The sequence below is a fragment of the Salminus brasiliensis genome, chromosome 8 (assembly GCF_030463535.1).
Source record: "Salminus brasiliensis chromosome 8, fSalBra1.hap2, whole genome shotgun sequence".
NCBI lineage: Eukaryota > Metazoa > Chordata > Actinopteri > Characiformes > Bryconidae > Salminus > Salminus brasiliensis.
This window is the reverse complement of record NC_132885.1, coordinates 41,304,444-41,320,479: the sequence shown is the minus strand read 5'-3', so window position 1 is coordinate 41,320,479 and position 16,036 is coordinate 41,304,444. Positions and strand designations below refer to the sequence as shown.

The following is a 16,036-nucleotide window of genomic DNA, read 5'->3' as shown; positions in this document are numbered from 1 at the left end:
TGTTCAGGGATTAAAAGTTTCTCATATGTCTGTCTGCCTCTCCTCAGGTGCGAGGGCTGTGGCGCAGTCTTCCACACCGAATGTCGGATGCGTGCGCAGCCATGTCCGCGTTGCGTCCGCCGAGAACTGCACAAGAAGCCTTCTTCCTTCTGGAAGAGACACAACCGCTGCGAGAATGCAGACGAAGACGACGACCTCCTGAGCTGCTTTGAGCTGGACACCTGAGCCGGGCAGACTCCACCCCAACACCCCCACCCCCCCTCCCTCCTCAGCTGCTCCAGCTGCTCCAGCAGACCCACCGCCGCTGCTGCTGCTGCATCTCGGTGTACGTGTGTGTGTGCGTGCAGGACTACACAATTGTGGGACCCTGAAGAAGAGCGCTGTGTTTTCCGACAGGGAACAGAAGGGTCTTTTTGTTTTCGTTTTTCAATCGACTCTCTCCTGAGACTCACTCTCTCTATGGACTGTCGCTCTCTCTCTCTCACGCTCGCTTTCCCTCTCTCTCTCCACCCCCCCAACCCCACTCCCCCCTCTCGGCTGCTCTCACCTGAGAGATGGATACACAGAGACAATACTTCAGCCCCTGAAGAGGAGAGGTTTCATAATGATACCAATTTGCCCTCGCCTTTCATCTACCAAATGACTGCCGGGCCAACCGACAAATGCGGACCGAGCGGAGTGCGCTCACATACTGGCACACGTAAACACACTCTCACGGTCTGACACAGAATAATACCCTCGGTTGGGGTAAAAAAAAAAAAAGATGAGGCCAATAATTCAAGCAATTTTCTCTACACAAATACAGCATCTAATCCATTAACAAGCTGTACTCGGACATCCTGGATGCTCTCAGATTTCGAGTTCCCTCTGCTTATCCCTACAATGGAGAAGTTGAGAAGTATGGTCCTAGACTCATTCAGGGTCTTGCACAACCTCTATGATGTTCCCTTTTTCTGTCAGTCGTTTGCATTCCAGACAAAACAGTGTTTCCACAAGATTTAGTTTCCGAGGGCAGAAATCTCAATGCCACAAGGTCCAAGGACTGAGCCTTGAGGAACACCCCTTGTTTTTTTCCTGAGGGCAGAAATCTCAATTCCACAAGGTCCAAGGACTGAGCCTTGAGGAACACCCCTTGTTTTTCTCGAGGGCAGAAAGCTCAATTCCACAAGGTCCAAGGACTGAGCCTTGAGGAACACCCCTTGGTTTTCTCGAGGGCAGAAAGCTCAATTCCACAAGGTCCAAAGACTGAGCCTTGAGGAACACCCCTTGTTTTCAAGAAGAATTCAAAGCAAGTCTTCATAATAATCCTGTAAATAGCCGTGTCGCATAATATAGCTAAATCATACACTCAAGTTTCGAGGTCCTGTGAAGTAAGCGGCAGCATTGGCATGTTGTCCCGTACAGCTGCAGCCGAAGTTTATCGCTGCTCAGTGGCACTGGCTGCACGCAGCTGAGCCTCGATCTCCTTTGCCAACCTCCTGGTCTCTGATTACAAACTAACTCTCAGCCACAAGGTCCCAAATTATAGTCCCTAGCTCTGGGGCTTTGTTTAGCATTGGTAGGGCTGGTTTAGCGAAGAACGCAAAAAGAAAACCCATCCGCTGACGGCCTCGTTACTCACGTCGACCAAACCCACCGCTGCTTTGGATCCGTATCAGTCGGTTGTGCGTTCACACTCCATTTTCCGGCTACTTGAACTTAGCATTGGCAATAATATCTCCTTCATCCTGCTTTCGCTGCCTTATTTGACCTCTTGTTTCTCACTGATTTGTTGGTCCTCCCCTCTAAACGCTTTGACAATGCAGAATGACGAGAGTGCTTTCGCCTGAAATCCCTATCCTTTCCCTCCCCCCTATGCAAACTAGCTAGGCCAAGTGACCTTTCTCAACTCTCCGAATCCACAAACCTAGTATTCTCACCTTTACTCACCTTGCTTCCTTTCTACGAACCTGGAGAAGATGCCAGTACATCTGTTGGCACCTGGTGGACACCTAACCAGCAACACCGACTCTCCAGTCCTTCCGAACTTTGCGCTAACTCTGTAGAAGCCCATAGGAGATCGTGCAAGGAACACCATGTTTAGGGAACTACCTGGTTGATTCTGGACACTGGGGAGAACTTGAAGGATGCCTGAAGGGTAACATGTAATATTTATTGTTCTAGATAGTGGACAGACAGACAGACCTCCAGGGACTGTAAAGGAACAGCAGAGTTGTGTTGTTTTTGTTTTTTGCCTCTTATTGGTCAACTGTTAGCGTAATTAATCCTGCGAAAATGCAGCTAGGTCAACGGTGCAGTACTGCTTTAGGTACCGACTGAATTACCATGTTTTTTCTGCTCAACAAAAATGTTGTTTACAAGTTTTTTGTTTGTTTATTTGTTTGTTTGTTTTTATAGTGGAGCAGACGTGCTTACTTGAATGCAGCGTTTCTTTCCTTTGTGACATTTGCACCAGAATACTTTATGCTTGCTTCTGAAGTCCATGAAGTTCATGTGCTGCAAAAACATCAGAGGCTGTTTTTAATTTCCAGTCAGAAGTTCATTTTGGAGTTTCAGGACAAAAAACCTCAACGTCTCAAATCTAGTATCAGATGTTTGAAAGTCTAAAAAGTGGAGAACATCTTCTGCTCCTCGCCCTCCAGTCCCGCCCAGGCAGGTTCAGTGATGTTGAGGTCTGAACTTTTGGGCGGCGGTCTGTTGTTCTGAGGGCTGCAGCATCTTCAGCAGTTTGATTCGTCTGTTTGCTTCTTTCCTGATCAGCTCCACACCACCGTCTTCTCACAGTGGAGGGATGGAGACGAAGATCTGTGGATGGTTAGATCGGACGCCAGAGTAGAACTCTCTGTCTCCCTGTCTCTGTCTTTGTCTCTCTCTCTCTCTCTCTCTCTCTGTGTCTCTCTCTCTTTCTCTCGGGCTGTCCGTCTCTCTATCTGTCTCTCTCTCTCTCTCTCTCTCTCTCTCTCTCTCTCTCTTTCTCTGTCTCTCTCTCTCTCTCTCTATCTGTCTCTCTTTCTCTCTCTATCTGTCTCTCTCTCTCTTTCTCTCTCTCTCTCTCTCTCTCTCTCTCTCTGTCTCTCTCTCTCTGTCTCCCTCTGTCTCTCTCACTGTCTTTGTCTCTCTCTGTCTGTCTGTGTCTCCCTGTCTATCTCTGTCTCTCTCTCTCTCTCTCTGTCTCTATCTCTCAGTCTCTCTCTCACTGTCTTTGTCTCTCGCTGTCTTTGTCTCTCTCTGTCTGTCTCTCTGTCTCCCCGTCTCTCTCTCGGTCTCTCTCTCTGTCTCTCTCTCTCTGTCTCTCTCTCTCTCTCTCACTCTCTCTAAAGCTCTAAAGTTTTTTGGGTCCTTGCAGGAGGTTGTTGGTGGTCCCATGTTGGGGAAAGTTTGGGGGGAAATTTCTTCAAATATTTCTCCTGAGAAAATGAACCTAATGGTCATTTTGACTGGAAATGGAAAAAACGTCTCTGACCTTTGCACAGCACTGTATGATTGACTGTACTGTGTGTGTGTGTGTGTGTGTGTGTGTGTGTGTGTGATGGTGAAGAATAATTGTGCCAGTTGTTCATAATTGGTCAGAATTTAATTCTATTTATTGACTCACTTTCACCTCTCTCTCTCTCTCTCTCTCTCTCTCTCTCTCTCTCTCACTTTGCCTGCCTTAAACTGAAAGCCAATCCATCAGTCTGTCGATGTTTCTCTGTCACTGTACTTTTGCTCTGTATTTAATCAGCTGGACAGAAATGATTCACTTTATGAATTGATTCATTATCCAGGTTTATTTCCTGGCCTTTACCCTCAACCCACCTTCATCAACGCTGTCGAAAAAGGGATCCCTCCTTACCGCGAGGCTGGGAAAGCGTTTATTAGGCTGCGGTCATTCTGGGCTGTCGCCTGGTCCAGATTAGGTTAGATTAGATTATTAAAGGTCTACACAGCTCGTCTTTCGCTCAGCTGTTGATGCTCCGATGCTTTTGGACAAGCAGGCCCACCTTGTTTGGCGTAGTTCGGACAGGACGATTGGTAGGTGTGCAGCTTTATCAGTGGGTAACCCTTTCCCTTTAACGGTTAATCCAGAAGAGCCCAGAGCCAAAAGTATTAAATCAGTTCAATTAATTAAGCAGCTCATTAATGTGATGAGATAAAAGGTCACATGACGACTTCTGTAAATAACTTAAGGTTAAAATACCAGAGTCGTAACTTGAATTGCATCGTTTGTTTGCATCTGATGTTGGTTAAATGTCTTGGACCAGAGCTCAGCTTGGACCCGAGAAGAAGCTGGTATGTGCACACTCTCGAAGCCGTCCTGTGACTCTTCCAGGACGAAGTGCCATAAGAAACTTCTGGTCAGGTCTGTGACATGTATGTGTCGCCATGGGCTCTTCTGGGTTAACCGGTATCAATACAAACCTCAGGTTCTAGGTCATTATTTGGCCAACATGATGGTGATGGTGAGGTCATGCCTTTAGAATCAGTGTGGTAAATGGCAGAACTGAGACACCTGAAGACTTAAGTTTCTCACAGTGTGTTCTTGTCTATTAGGTAAATGGTGAAACCCAGTGGAGCTACTGTAAACTGATTTCTTAAGATATTTTGGAGGTTCTTTGGTTGAAAACTGTGGAGGAACCTCTAAAAAAAAGCTTTTCTTAAGAGGTTGTTCCACAGTTTTAAACCTCCAAAGGTTCCTCAAGGATCTCCTACAGGGTAGAAATGATAGATTTTAGCTCTGAGTTAGTGTGGAATTTGCAGTGATGGTGGCCGCTTGTTGTTTTACCACCCTGTTACTCCAAGTATTTATCCTGTTATCTCATTTTCCACCAGGTCATTTTCCAGTTCGATGGCTAGAACCTGTCTAGCAGTGCAGTTTAGTACACTGTCCTGCAATTAACCATCATGTTACCTAAAAAAAAAATAATGACCTAGTACCTTTACTAGTAACTAGTAAAGGACAAGCATCGCCACGATGTCAACAGAGTCATTCAGAGTCAGGGTTTAGTGTGAAATTGTGGTTCATGGTAGGAAAACCTACCGACTACCAGTTTCTTCACAGTGGTGGTGAATGCGGGGAACCAGGCCTTGGTCGGTCACCATGACCAAATATCCAAACCCACCAGAGAACCTACACGTGTCTTCTAAGGTTCATATGATGGTAAAACACCGACATTTCAAACCCAAAGCTTCTCGAACCTGGAAAAACAGCGTCTCGAGCATCGGGCAGGGAATTCCTGACCGCTTGGTGTCTGTAAGGGGGAATTTTTGAGGCGTTAAACTTTTCAGACATCTGCTTCCCTTCACCACCACTGTGGACGATTCCAAATTCTAGAAACTCACTCTGACTGTGTTTACATCTCGCCCATGTAATTATGCAACAATTTAAAGCAAAAATTCACAAACGAATTCCCCTCGAAACACGGCCCTGAAAGGAATCCGCTAGTCAGCAAGTTTGCACAAAATGCTAGGTGAACAACGGCACGACCAAAGGTGGCTTTGAATACCTGCCATTCCATAAAGCTCCCAGTGGTTTCTCAGCCCCGCCGTGCCCCGTTATTGTATTAATGTTGATACTTTCTCTGAAACATAATGGCCAGCATTGTTCTTTGACGTCGTTGGGAAACCTTGTGCCGGTTTGGTCGGAGCAAAGCCGCTCTGGCTAGCCGGAGTAGCTCCTGGCTTTCCATTACAGCTCTTTTTTTGTTTCCAATTGTAAATGCTTGAGTGATCAGAGCTGGACTTGTAGATGTTTCACAAACGCTCTGCGCGGCTGAGCCGAGACGGTGGGATTAATTGTGCACAGGCAGCCGGTTAGCCCTGACGTCTGGAAGTGGTTTTGACCGGCTGGTGATTGAGCTTGTGTTATTAGCACTGTTGTAATGCTATCTTCAGGGATTTTAGCTAAACGCACTGGAAAAGGGAGGATGATGGACGTGGGGGAACTGGACTTACTTTTTTGATTCGGTCGGTCGGTTGGTCGGTCGGTCGGTCAATACACCAAATCCTCTCTTTATTTGTTATTTGTTGCAGCTCATAATGTCTTAATCCACCTCGCTGTGCTCGACTGAACTTATCAAGTGTCCACATCAGATGATTTCTTTGCTATTTATTGTAATTAAGTTCGTAATTAAGTTCGTATTTATGTTCGTATTCATGTTCGCTGCGATTTGACTGTTTCCAGGCCGGATTCTGGACCTCCTTCACTTTTTCTCTCGTATCCAAAAGCTCTACACCACAGACAACCTCTTATGCAAGTATGGAGAGTATTAGTGTTTCAGTATTGGTTCCTTCCTCCTCTTTTGTTTTATGTTTGATTGTTTTTTGTTTGTTTGTTCTTTTTTGCCACTGATGCCAATAAAGAGTTACTTAACAAGTCCAGGTCCTCGTGTCGTCGAGTGAAGAGCTAATCCGTAATCTGGATTAAGACCAGATTCGGTGCCACGGCTAGAACTGTGCCCGAATTAACTTCTTTCCTGAACTGGGTCCAAGGTGAGTCCGCTGTCCCGAGTGGAACAAATGCATCACTGCCTTGTGTTCGAGGCCCTTAATCAACCCCCGGCACCTTCCTCAGGGAACTGATGGCAGGACCGAAACAGGGGTCCAAGCACTGACTCGCTTGCTAACCCCAAATTAAAAGCCACAGGCCTGTCTCAGGTTTTTGACTCGGCCGAGGTGGCAACACCAACACCATTCATTTTTTAGCCATACATATAATAGTGTGAGTGAAATGTGAGAGTCCAAAGACCCTCTTGGAAATTCCCGAGAGTGGTGGGCAGCCATCATCAGCAAGGGTTAAGTGGCAGCTTTCGGAGCACGGGTATCGAATCCACAACCCTGTCCGCAATAGCTCGGTGCTCCAACCGCTGAGCCACCACCGCTGCCCAGAGCAGGAAAAGGGGCAGTGAGACCAGAATACATAAAGGCAAGAATCCAGAGCAGGACAGCATCACAGCGGGCAGCAGGGTAGTGGCAGGACCCGGGCCTGAACAGTCGGAACGGGGCATCTCCAAACATGGGAAAGAAAAAAGAAAGGGGTTGGGAGTGTCGCAGCAGGATTGGGCGGGACAGTGTCGTCCAGCTGGCTGCGTCTATCCGGACCCAGGCCAGTATAAGATAAGAGAGCTGCACAGGGCTGTAGACGGGCTACAGCCCAGCAGGAGGACTGAGATCTGCTCCTTTGTACGAGGAGGAACCAGAGGACCACTGCCAGAGCCCCCTACAGAACGCTGTTGCCAGAAGGACCTGTGCTCATAGCCCAGCAGTAGATTGGCTATGTAGATGAGAAGTATAAACAGACACCATTCTGACTCCCTATTGGTTTATAAGAGATCCATCACACCTGCACACGTCCCGTCCCTCTCCAGCGAGCTCACAGCAGACGTCTGTAGTCTAGTATGAAGACTGTGTCCGTGGCAGAGACTCAAGAGAGCTGCAGTGAAACGTCCCGACTGAGCCCCACATTTACACTCCAATAAAGCTTATTGATCACACGCCTCTGAAGTCTGACTTTCTGCAGCTTTACAGAACTTCTAGACAACGACTCCTCATATTTTCCTCCATGAAGCTCATGTTAATGCTCAGTAGAGCACAGAGACGCTCCTTTAATAGAGCTGATATTACTGAAATGCTTCATTTTCAATGGGCAGATCTGCAGCTGAAACAGGAGCCTAGTGCAACCCAACATTTTTAACATCAACATTTTAATAGAACGTTATAATATCATATATTAATATTAATATAGAACAGTATCCTCATTATGACTTTTAGAGAAATGGGTTTTGGGGGGGGTAGTGCACTATAGCCCCCTGTGGTGCGGCCTAAGCTTTCGGTCTTTGTTTTCCTTCCATTACTTTTACTTTTCTACTTGAAGTGGTTCTGAAACCAGTACTTTTACACTTTTACTGGAGTAAAAAGCTTCAGCTGATACTTCAGCTTCTATAGAAGTCTTTTAAACCCTCGTATCTCCACTCACTTCTACCTGAGTGATAAAGGTCAGTACTTTTCACACCTTTGCTCGCTACACAAGAACACAACAGAAACGTTACCATATCAGTTCTAAGAACAGACGTGTCCCTCTCAGAGTATGGATTTAGTCTCTGCCACTGTCAGAGAAGCAAACCGGTGTCTATGCTGACTGACTGACTGGCTGGCTGGCTGAGGCAGGGGAGGGGAAACTGTCAGGGACGTGAAGGCGGGGCGGGTTCTCCAGAGTGATGAAGCTGTAGATCACTCAGCCCTGCCTTCTTGGTTAACAGAATGTGATGTCTCTGCTTAGCCGAGGGTTAAAACTCCCTGGTTGTCTCCTCCCTGGTTTACTTTGTTAACCCCCACCCCATCTCACCCCTCTCGGCCCCCTCCCTTTTTCCTCTCCTCAAGCAGCAATTTGTCCTGGCCTTAGCAAGCTCTAAAGCCTCTCTCTGACACGCAGTAATCCACCAGGATCTAGCCGCTGCCGATGGGCCGGAACATGCAGAGCCCTCCTCCTGAGTCTGTGTGTCTGTGTGTGTGTGTGTTTTGACTTTGCAGGAAAACCATATATATATATATACAGTGTTTATGTTTACATATTTACATGCATATATACACAATATATATATATTGTACAATTAATATATATATATATATATCCTTACATAAACACTGAAATACTTTGTCTTCTTTGAGGTTTTGAGTTGTTTGCCTCTTAGAACATCAATCCTTGGAACATTTTGACCAGAGGTGCCAAAACTTTTGGATAAATGTATGATTTCAAGACCTGATGAGGAATAAAAAAAAAACAACCCCGTCTGTGTGTGTGTGTGTTTTGACTTTGCAGGAAAACCATACATACACCACACATACATAAACACATATACATATATATCCATACATAAACACTGATATACTTTGTCTTCATTGAGGTTCTGAGTTTTTTGCCTCTTATAACATCCATTCTTGACCTTCTGACCAGGGGTGCCAAAACTTTTGGATAACACTGTCTGTAAGCTTTCAAGACCTGACTTTGCAGGAAAAACATATATGTACAGTGTTTATGTTTATATATGTACATGCATATATACACACTATATATGTATATATGTGTATATATATATATATATATTATTTTTATTTCTTTATTTTTGTGTGTGTATGTAGATAGGTGTATATGTATGTATATATTTGTATGTTCAAACATAAACACTGATATACTTTGTCTTCATTGAGGTTCTGAGTTTTTTGCCTCTTAGAACATCCATTCTTGGAACATTCTGACCAGGGGTGCCAACACTTCTGGACACCACTGTCTGTATGCTTTCATGACCTGACAAAAAAACAAAAAAACAAAAAAAAACGGTCTGTGTGTGTGTGTGTGTGTGTGTGTGTGTGTGTCAGGGGGTGGGTGGGGGGTTGGGGGGTGTGTGCTGAAGAGCGCCTGAAGATCCCACAGCTCCATTAAGGTCTTAATGTTTGACAGGCCTTGGTTGAACATTCACCCCCCCCCCCCCCTCGTCTCTTCTTACGTGGGTTCTGTTGCACATATCTAGACCTGCTGGGTGTTCTGGAGTGTGAGGGTGGGATTTGTTCTGTGCAGTTCTTCATGCCAAGTGGACGAGAACATCTGAGGAACGTCGTGAACAATGGCTTCTTTATTATGCGAGTTTGTTTTCTGCCCAGTTTGAGTCGCACGCCTGACTGTAACCTCCTGTGACGTTCCTCATGTGTGATGTGGGACTGTTCTACTTGTTGTCAGAGGGCTTTTTTTCGTGGTTAATAATCAGTGGTGACATCAGCGGATCAGCAGAGCTGATCTGGACCTGAAGCTGAGTGAGAGGTTCCTCAGAGAAAAGCACAGGAAGACGAGCGTGAGCACAAAGCTGGGAAACTAAAGTGTATCCGAGTTGCAGTATGCTCATGAGGGTGTCCGTCGTTTGTGTGTGTGTGAGTGTGTGTGTGTGTGTGTGTTGGGCCTGACTCATTTGCCCGTGATTTGTATTGAGGAGAGGGCAAATTGAACCTGAGTGTCGGCTGCGCTTAATTGTCGTCGCCAATTAGTGCATTGTCGGCGGCCACAATGGCTCCAGTGTAGCGAGGGGAACGCTCTCCTTTGTGCTTCTCCAGTGGCCCACAGGCCAGTCAAGACTCATTTAGGGCCCTGACAACATGGGGCCCGAAATGCCATCGGAGGGAAGGAGGGAGGGGGCTGTGGGTGAAGGGAAAAAAATAAAAAAGACAACAAAAGAGCGGTTTAAGGAGAAAAACACCACGGAGGGCCGAACTGGAGACAATAGCGACACGGAGCTGGAACGCGAGGGTCCGGTTCTGCTCCCCCACTCAGTTCACATGGACAGTGCCCCCCTCTGATGTCCACCTGCCAGACAAAGACGCTCGCTCGGCTTCGCGCGAGTGACGCTGACCTTGTGTCCGGCCTGCATGTCCTGTGTCCAAACATACACTATACGTCCAAAAGTTTGTGGACACCCCTATACGCCTTCGAAATAATGCTACTTTAAGTTGCATCCCTTGCTGACGCAGGTGTGCAAATCCTCATAAACTCAGCTTGTCAAGCCCCTGTAGAGAAGAAGAAGTACTGCCAATAGAATAGGACTCTCTGACAACCCCCCCCCACCCCTCCACCAGCATTGAGCTGTGGAGCAGTGGAGGAACTTCCAGTGTTCTCCATCTAATACTTTTGGGACGAAAAGTATTAGATGGAGAATCTAGCTCCTCCAAAATCTAGTTGAAAGCTTTCTTCTTTCCTGGACAAGAAGCTGTAAAATTATCAGGTGTCCCAATACTTTTTTGGGCTATGGTGCTTCTATATGCTTCTATTACTATTTAGCTAAGTCACACTCCCCCCAAAAAAAGGGGGGGGGGGGGGTTCTAAATAGAACCAAAAAAGACATTTGACTTGTAACTACAGCGGACCCCCAACTACTTAAAGCATTCGGGTCTTGTTTACGTCTAAAAGAGCCCTGACGCTGCCTACCGACGTCGGACTAGTCCATACACCAACACTGTGCTATCTTTGATCTGTCCAGAAAAGAGTCTAATCAGTTGGGCTTTGTCAAGCAGATGTTATCTTAATGGGTGGATGTCTCTAAACAACCCCACCCTGAGGACATTACTCCGCTGGAGAAGCTTCACACGCACGTTAAGGCCGTAGAGTAAACGCTATTACCTCCCTAAGAAATAAAGGAATTCGATTGACGGGGATGTCCAAATACTTGTGGACACCCCTTCTGATGAACGCATTCAGCTACTTTACGTTGCACCGGTTGCTGACACAGATGTGCAAATGCACACACACACACAACTTGTCTAGTCCCTGTAGAGAAGAAGTACTGCCAATAGAATAGGACTCTCTGGAGCAGATCAACATCATGACCCTATGGGCACTATGCTGCCTAATAATGCCAGGCGTGGGCTATAGAGGGGTATAATAAAGCCCCCCAGCATTGAGGAGCTGTGGAGGCGTGGAGGAAATGTGTTCTCTGGAATGATGGATGGTTGGTGCTCCATCCAGTACTATAGGGATGAGTTGGGGAGTTGATCTTCCATCCGACATTCTGACCTCACTAACGCTCTTGCTGCTGAATGCAATCAAATCCTCACAGCAATGCTCCACCAAATTCTAGTAGAAAGCTTTCTTCTGCCCTGGACAGTAGAGACAGTTACTCCAATACCTTTGATTTCAGATAAAACAACAACAACAAAAAAATCAGTGTCCCAATACTTTTGTCCATATAGTGTATCTTTGTTAGTTATGCTAGTATGTGGTCAGTACCTAGGAAGGACAGCCGTTTAACCAGAGACAGGGTCATGGGCACCTACGGCTCAATGATGTGATCCATGGAGGCCCCACCCACCTCATAACTTACTGGACTTCTGGACTGAAATCATATTCAGACACCCCTCATTACATCATCTATTGAGGCACTCCACAAGACCTCTGAAGGACCAGCATTAGCAGCAGATCCTTCTGAGAAGTCCTGAGGTGGGGCCTCCATAGATCGCATAAGTGAGCCTAGGTGCCCATGACCCTGTCCATGAGCACTTTTGTAGGTAGGCACTGACCACTGCTTACATATACGAGAACGCCCCACAAGACCTGATGTTCTGGAGATGTTCTGACCCAGTCGTCATCACAGTCTGGTTCTTGTCAAAGTGTTTCAGATTCTGACGCTTGTCCATTTGTCCAGCGTCATCACCTTCACCACCTTCAAGAACTGACCGCTCACTCGCTGCCTAATATGTAGATCCCATCCCTCACACCCCGACAGACAGGAGCCACTAGAACCTGATCATCAGATCATCAGTGGTTTTAATGTTATGGCAGTTTGTCTCTCCCCTCGGCACGTAGTTCTCTGGAAAGGGAGAAGAAGAAGGAGCGAGTGAGTGAGAGATGAAGAACGGTGAAGAGTTAAATATGTTAAATTACACATCGAGTGTGTACGTGTGTGTGTGTGTGTGTGTGTGTGTGAGAGAGTGTCTCTCATGCACATGAGAAAGGGTGTGTGTGTGTGGAGGCAGATAAAGCCTTTTGTGCAGGCACCTGTACAGGCATGCAGGGCGGCCGAAGAGAGAGAGAGAGAGGCAAATAAATGGGTCACAGAGTCTGCATGGTCAGGACACACCACGCCTTAATGAGCGCCATGACATCAGCATGCACACACACACACACACACACACACACACACCTACATTGAATGCTCTGGTGGATGGCTTCCTGCTGAAAGTGTACAGTCCTTGTTGATGGTCACCGTGCCCAAGGCCAAACATCAGCCAGACGGCTAGAAAGCCATCATTGCTTGACCTTACTGATGACCTTACAGTTCCTGGGTCACTGTACCCAATGCCTAGCTTGGACTGGGGCAGTGGTTCCCAACCCTAGTGCTGGAGGACCTCCTGTGTACCCTGCTCCCAGCACACCTGGCCTGGGAATAGTGTGTAGAGCAGGAGGCCCCCCGGGAAGGATGGCCTAGGTCTGTGCCGCAGAAATGACCCGAGTGCAGTCTATAGCGTGTGTGTGTGTGTGTGTGTGTGTGTGTGTGTGTTTATGTTCACACACTGATGAGTGAGTCCCCAAGCAAGTCTGAGGAATGTGGACGCCTCTGTTTGCTCCTATCTATCAATGTAGAGCTGCAGTTTAGTCGTTGTAATCTGAGTGTTAACAGGCAATAGCACACACACACACACACACACACACACACACACACACATATACTGATGATTAACACACACCCTATGAGACCTTTGGACCTGAAGAAAGCTGTTAGGTTACTGAATCAACAAGAGTGAGTGACTGGGAGAAAGAGAGAGAGAGAAAGAGAGAGCGAGAGAGAGAGAGAGAGACCCACCCTTTCTAGAAGAATTCCAAAACATCTCCAGGCCTATATGTCTCTGAGGAAGTGTGTGAGGGCCGAGTGCTGAGCTCAGAACGTAGTGCGGAGTCTCCAAAGTCTCCAAACCTGCCATGCTAATGCCCATAGGTTTAGAATGTGTTGGTGTCCCAATACTTTTGTCCACATCGTGTATGTTGAGAGGGCTTCTGCCAGCATTCATCAGCAATGACTGCAGGAGTACGCACTTAAAGGTGAAGAAATATGGCTCTTAGTAGGAATGGGTAGGAAAATACTCAAGTAATTGTTCTTAATTACTGTACTTAAGTACTACTGAGGAAGATCTGTACTTTTCCTAAAGTATTAGCGAGCGAAAGTACAGACCTTCCTAAATCATACTGACGTACAGTAATGTAGTACTGTACTTAAGCATGATTTAGAGTATTGTCTAGTATTTGTACTAATGTACTTAAGTATAATGCTGGATGATCAGTACTTTATATGAGTATTATCTAGTAATTGTACCACACTACTGTACCTAAGTATTATTTGGAAAGATCTGTGCTTTACGTGGGTAGTAATTAGTACTTGTACTTCATTACTGTACTTAAGTATAACTCCAGAATGATCTGTACTTTGAACGAGTATTATCTAGTACTTGTACCTCACCACTGTACTTAAGTATTATTTGGGAAGATTTGTACTTTACATGAGTACTTGTAATTGTCTTGTAATTGTACTTTATTACTGTAGTTAAGTGTTATTTGGAAAGATCTGTACTTTATGTGAGTATTGCCAACTTAATATGTAAGTGTACTTACTGTACTTTATGCGAGTAATTGCCTAGTAATTGCAATATGTACTTTTTTACTATTATCTAGTGCTTGTACTTTATTACTGTACTTACTACTGAATTATGAATTACAGTATAATGATTTTGAAAGATCTGTACTTAAGTCTTATCTATTAATTGTACTTCATTACTGTACTTAAGTATTATTTAGGAAGATCTGTACTTTACATGAGTATTATCTAGTACTCGTACTTCATTACGGTATTTAAGTATTATTTAGGAAGATCTGTACTTTACATGAGTATTATCTAGTACTCGTACTTCATTACAGTATTTAAGTATTATTTAAGAAGATCTGTACTTTACATGAGTATTATCTAGTACTCGTACTTCATTACAGTATTTAAGTATTATTTAAGAAGATCTGTACTTTACATGAGTATTATCTAGTACTCGTACTTCATTACAGTATTTAAGTATTATTTAAGAAGATCTGTACTTTACATGAGTATTATCTAGTACTCGTACTTCATTACAGTATTTAAGTATTATTTAAGAAGATCTGTACTTTACATGAGTATTATCTAGTACTCGTACTTCATTACGGTATTTAAGTACTATTTAAGAAGATCTGTACTTTACACAAGTATTGCCTGGTAATTGTACTAATGTACGTGAGTATGATTTAGACCTTTCTGTACTTTACACAAGAATGATCTAGTACTTGTAATTCATTACAGTACTTAAGTATGATCTAGGAAGAGCTGTACTTAACACAAGTATTATCTACTAATATCTAGACTCCTAGATACTCGAATTTATGAGAGTGGGTGGGGCTAGTGCTTAGACAGTTGTGCCACCTGGGAGTCACCTGCATATTCTTTACAAAAAGGGTCTCGTAAAGCTGCTCCAACCTTAGAAGGTTCGCTAAGACAGAATGCATTGGAGGGGGCGGGGCTTAATAGGTCAATTAAAGGCTTGTCATAGAACTGTATGTCCAAGACGAGAACCATTGAGGAACCTTCACTTTGGGACTGGGAGGGAGAGAGAGAGAGAGAGAGAGAGAGAGAGAGAGAGCAAGAGAGAGAGAGAGAGAGAGAGAGAGAGAGAGAGAGCAAGAGAGAGAGAGAGAGAGAGAGAGAGAGAGAGAGAGCGAGCGAGAGCTGTGAGTGTGGCACCTGAGAGAGAAGGTGCTGAATGCAGAATCAATAGGACTAAATGAAAACGGTTCTCCCTCTCTTATGTTTGTGCGCGAGGCCGCAAACACGGAAGCGACCTCTGAACTTCAGGGCTTTCACCGAGGGAGCATCAAAGTGGAGCTGGCTGGTCTCCAGGGTGATACTATCTCCACGGTAACAGTGTGGAAGGGCACTCCTCCTTCCCTCTCTCCCTCTCTCTCTCTAAGGTGTGAGTGATTAAGCTTACATTAGGAGTCATTACCTGAGTGTTTGCTCACCTCCATCCTGAACAGGCCTGGCAGGTAAACACCGCAGGAACACCGGACACACTGATTCCTCCAGGAGTCCAGAGTGGCCCAACGTTACCCAGCGCAAAACCCCTCCCCTAGAACCCCTGGAACCCATCCACTACTACCCCTTAGCTTAGCATTAGCATGCCTTACTGGTGGACTCCAATTGCATTCAGCTGGTTTTGAGTAAACGTTGAAATGTATTGGGAAGCTGTAAATAAACAAATCAACAAACAAATAAATAAACAAATAGGAAACATTAGACGTGTCCATCTGTCCACCGATAAGGAGAGCTGGACATTCTACATTTATTCATACCATAAATTAATCAAAAGTGAACATATCCCATGAACAGTTCCTTTCAGTTTGATAGCAAGTGCTTAGCAACAGCCTAGCAACCACCTGGGATACCATAGCAACCACCAACCACAGCAAAAACCCTTTAACCCTAGTGACTATGTGGTAACAGCCTAG

The 16,036-nt window shown here is 45.4% G+C and overlaps 1 protein-coding gene across 2 annotated transcripts in view; it reads left to right on the top strand.

The window, feature by feature from the left end:
• The window catches only part of plekhm3 (pleckstrin homology domain containing, family M, member 3), a 44,315-nt gene extending 37,960 nt beyond the window's left edge, over positions 1-6,355 (top strand). For both annotated transcript variants that reach the window (XM_072686613.1, XM_072686614.1), the window contains one exon: positions 48-6,355. In XM_072686613.1, coding sequence (XP_072542714.1) covers positions 48-225 — 178 coding nt within the window. In that variant the 3' untranslated portion in view covers positions 226-6,355. The remainder of the gene's footprint in view (positions 1-47) is intronic.
• Positions 6,356-16,036: the final 9,681 nt, after the last annotated feature.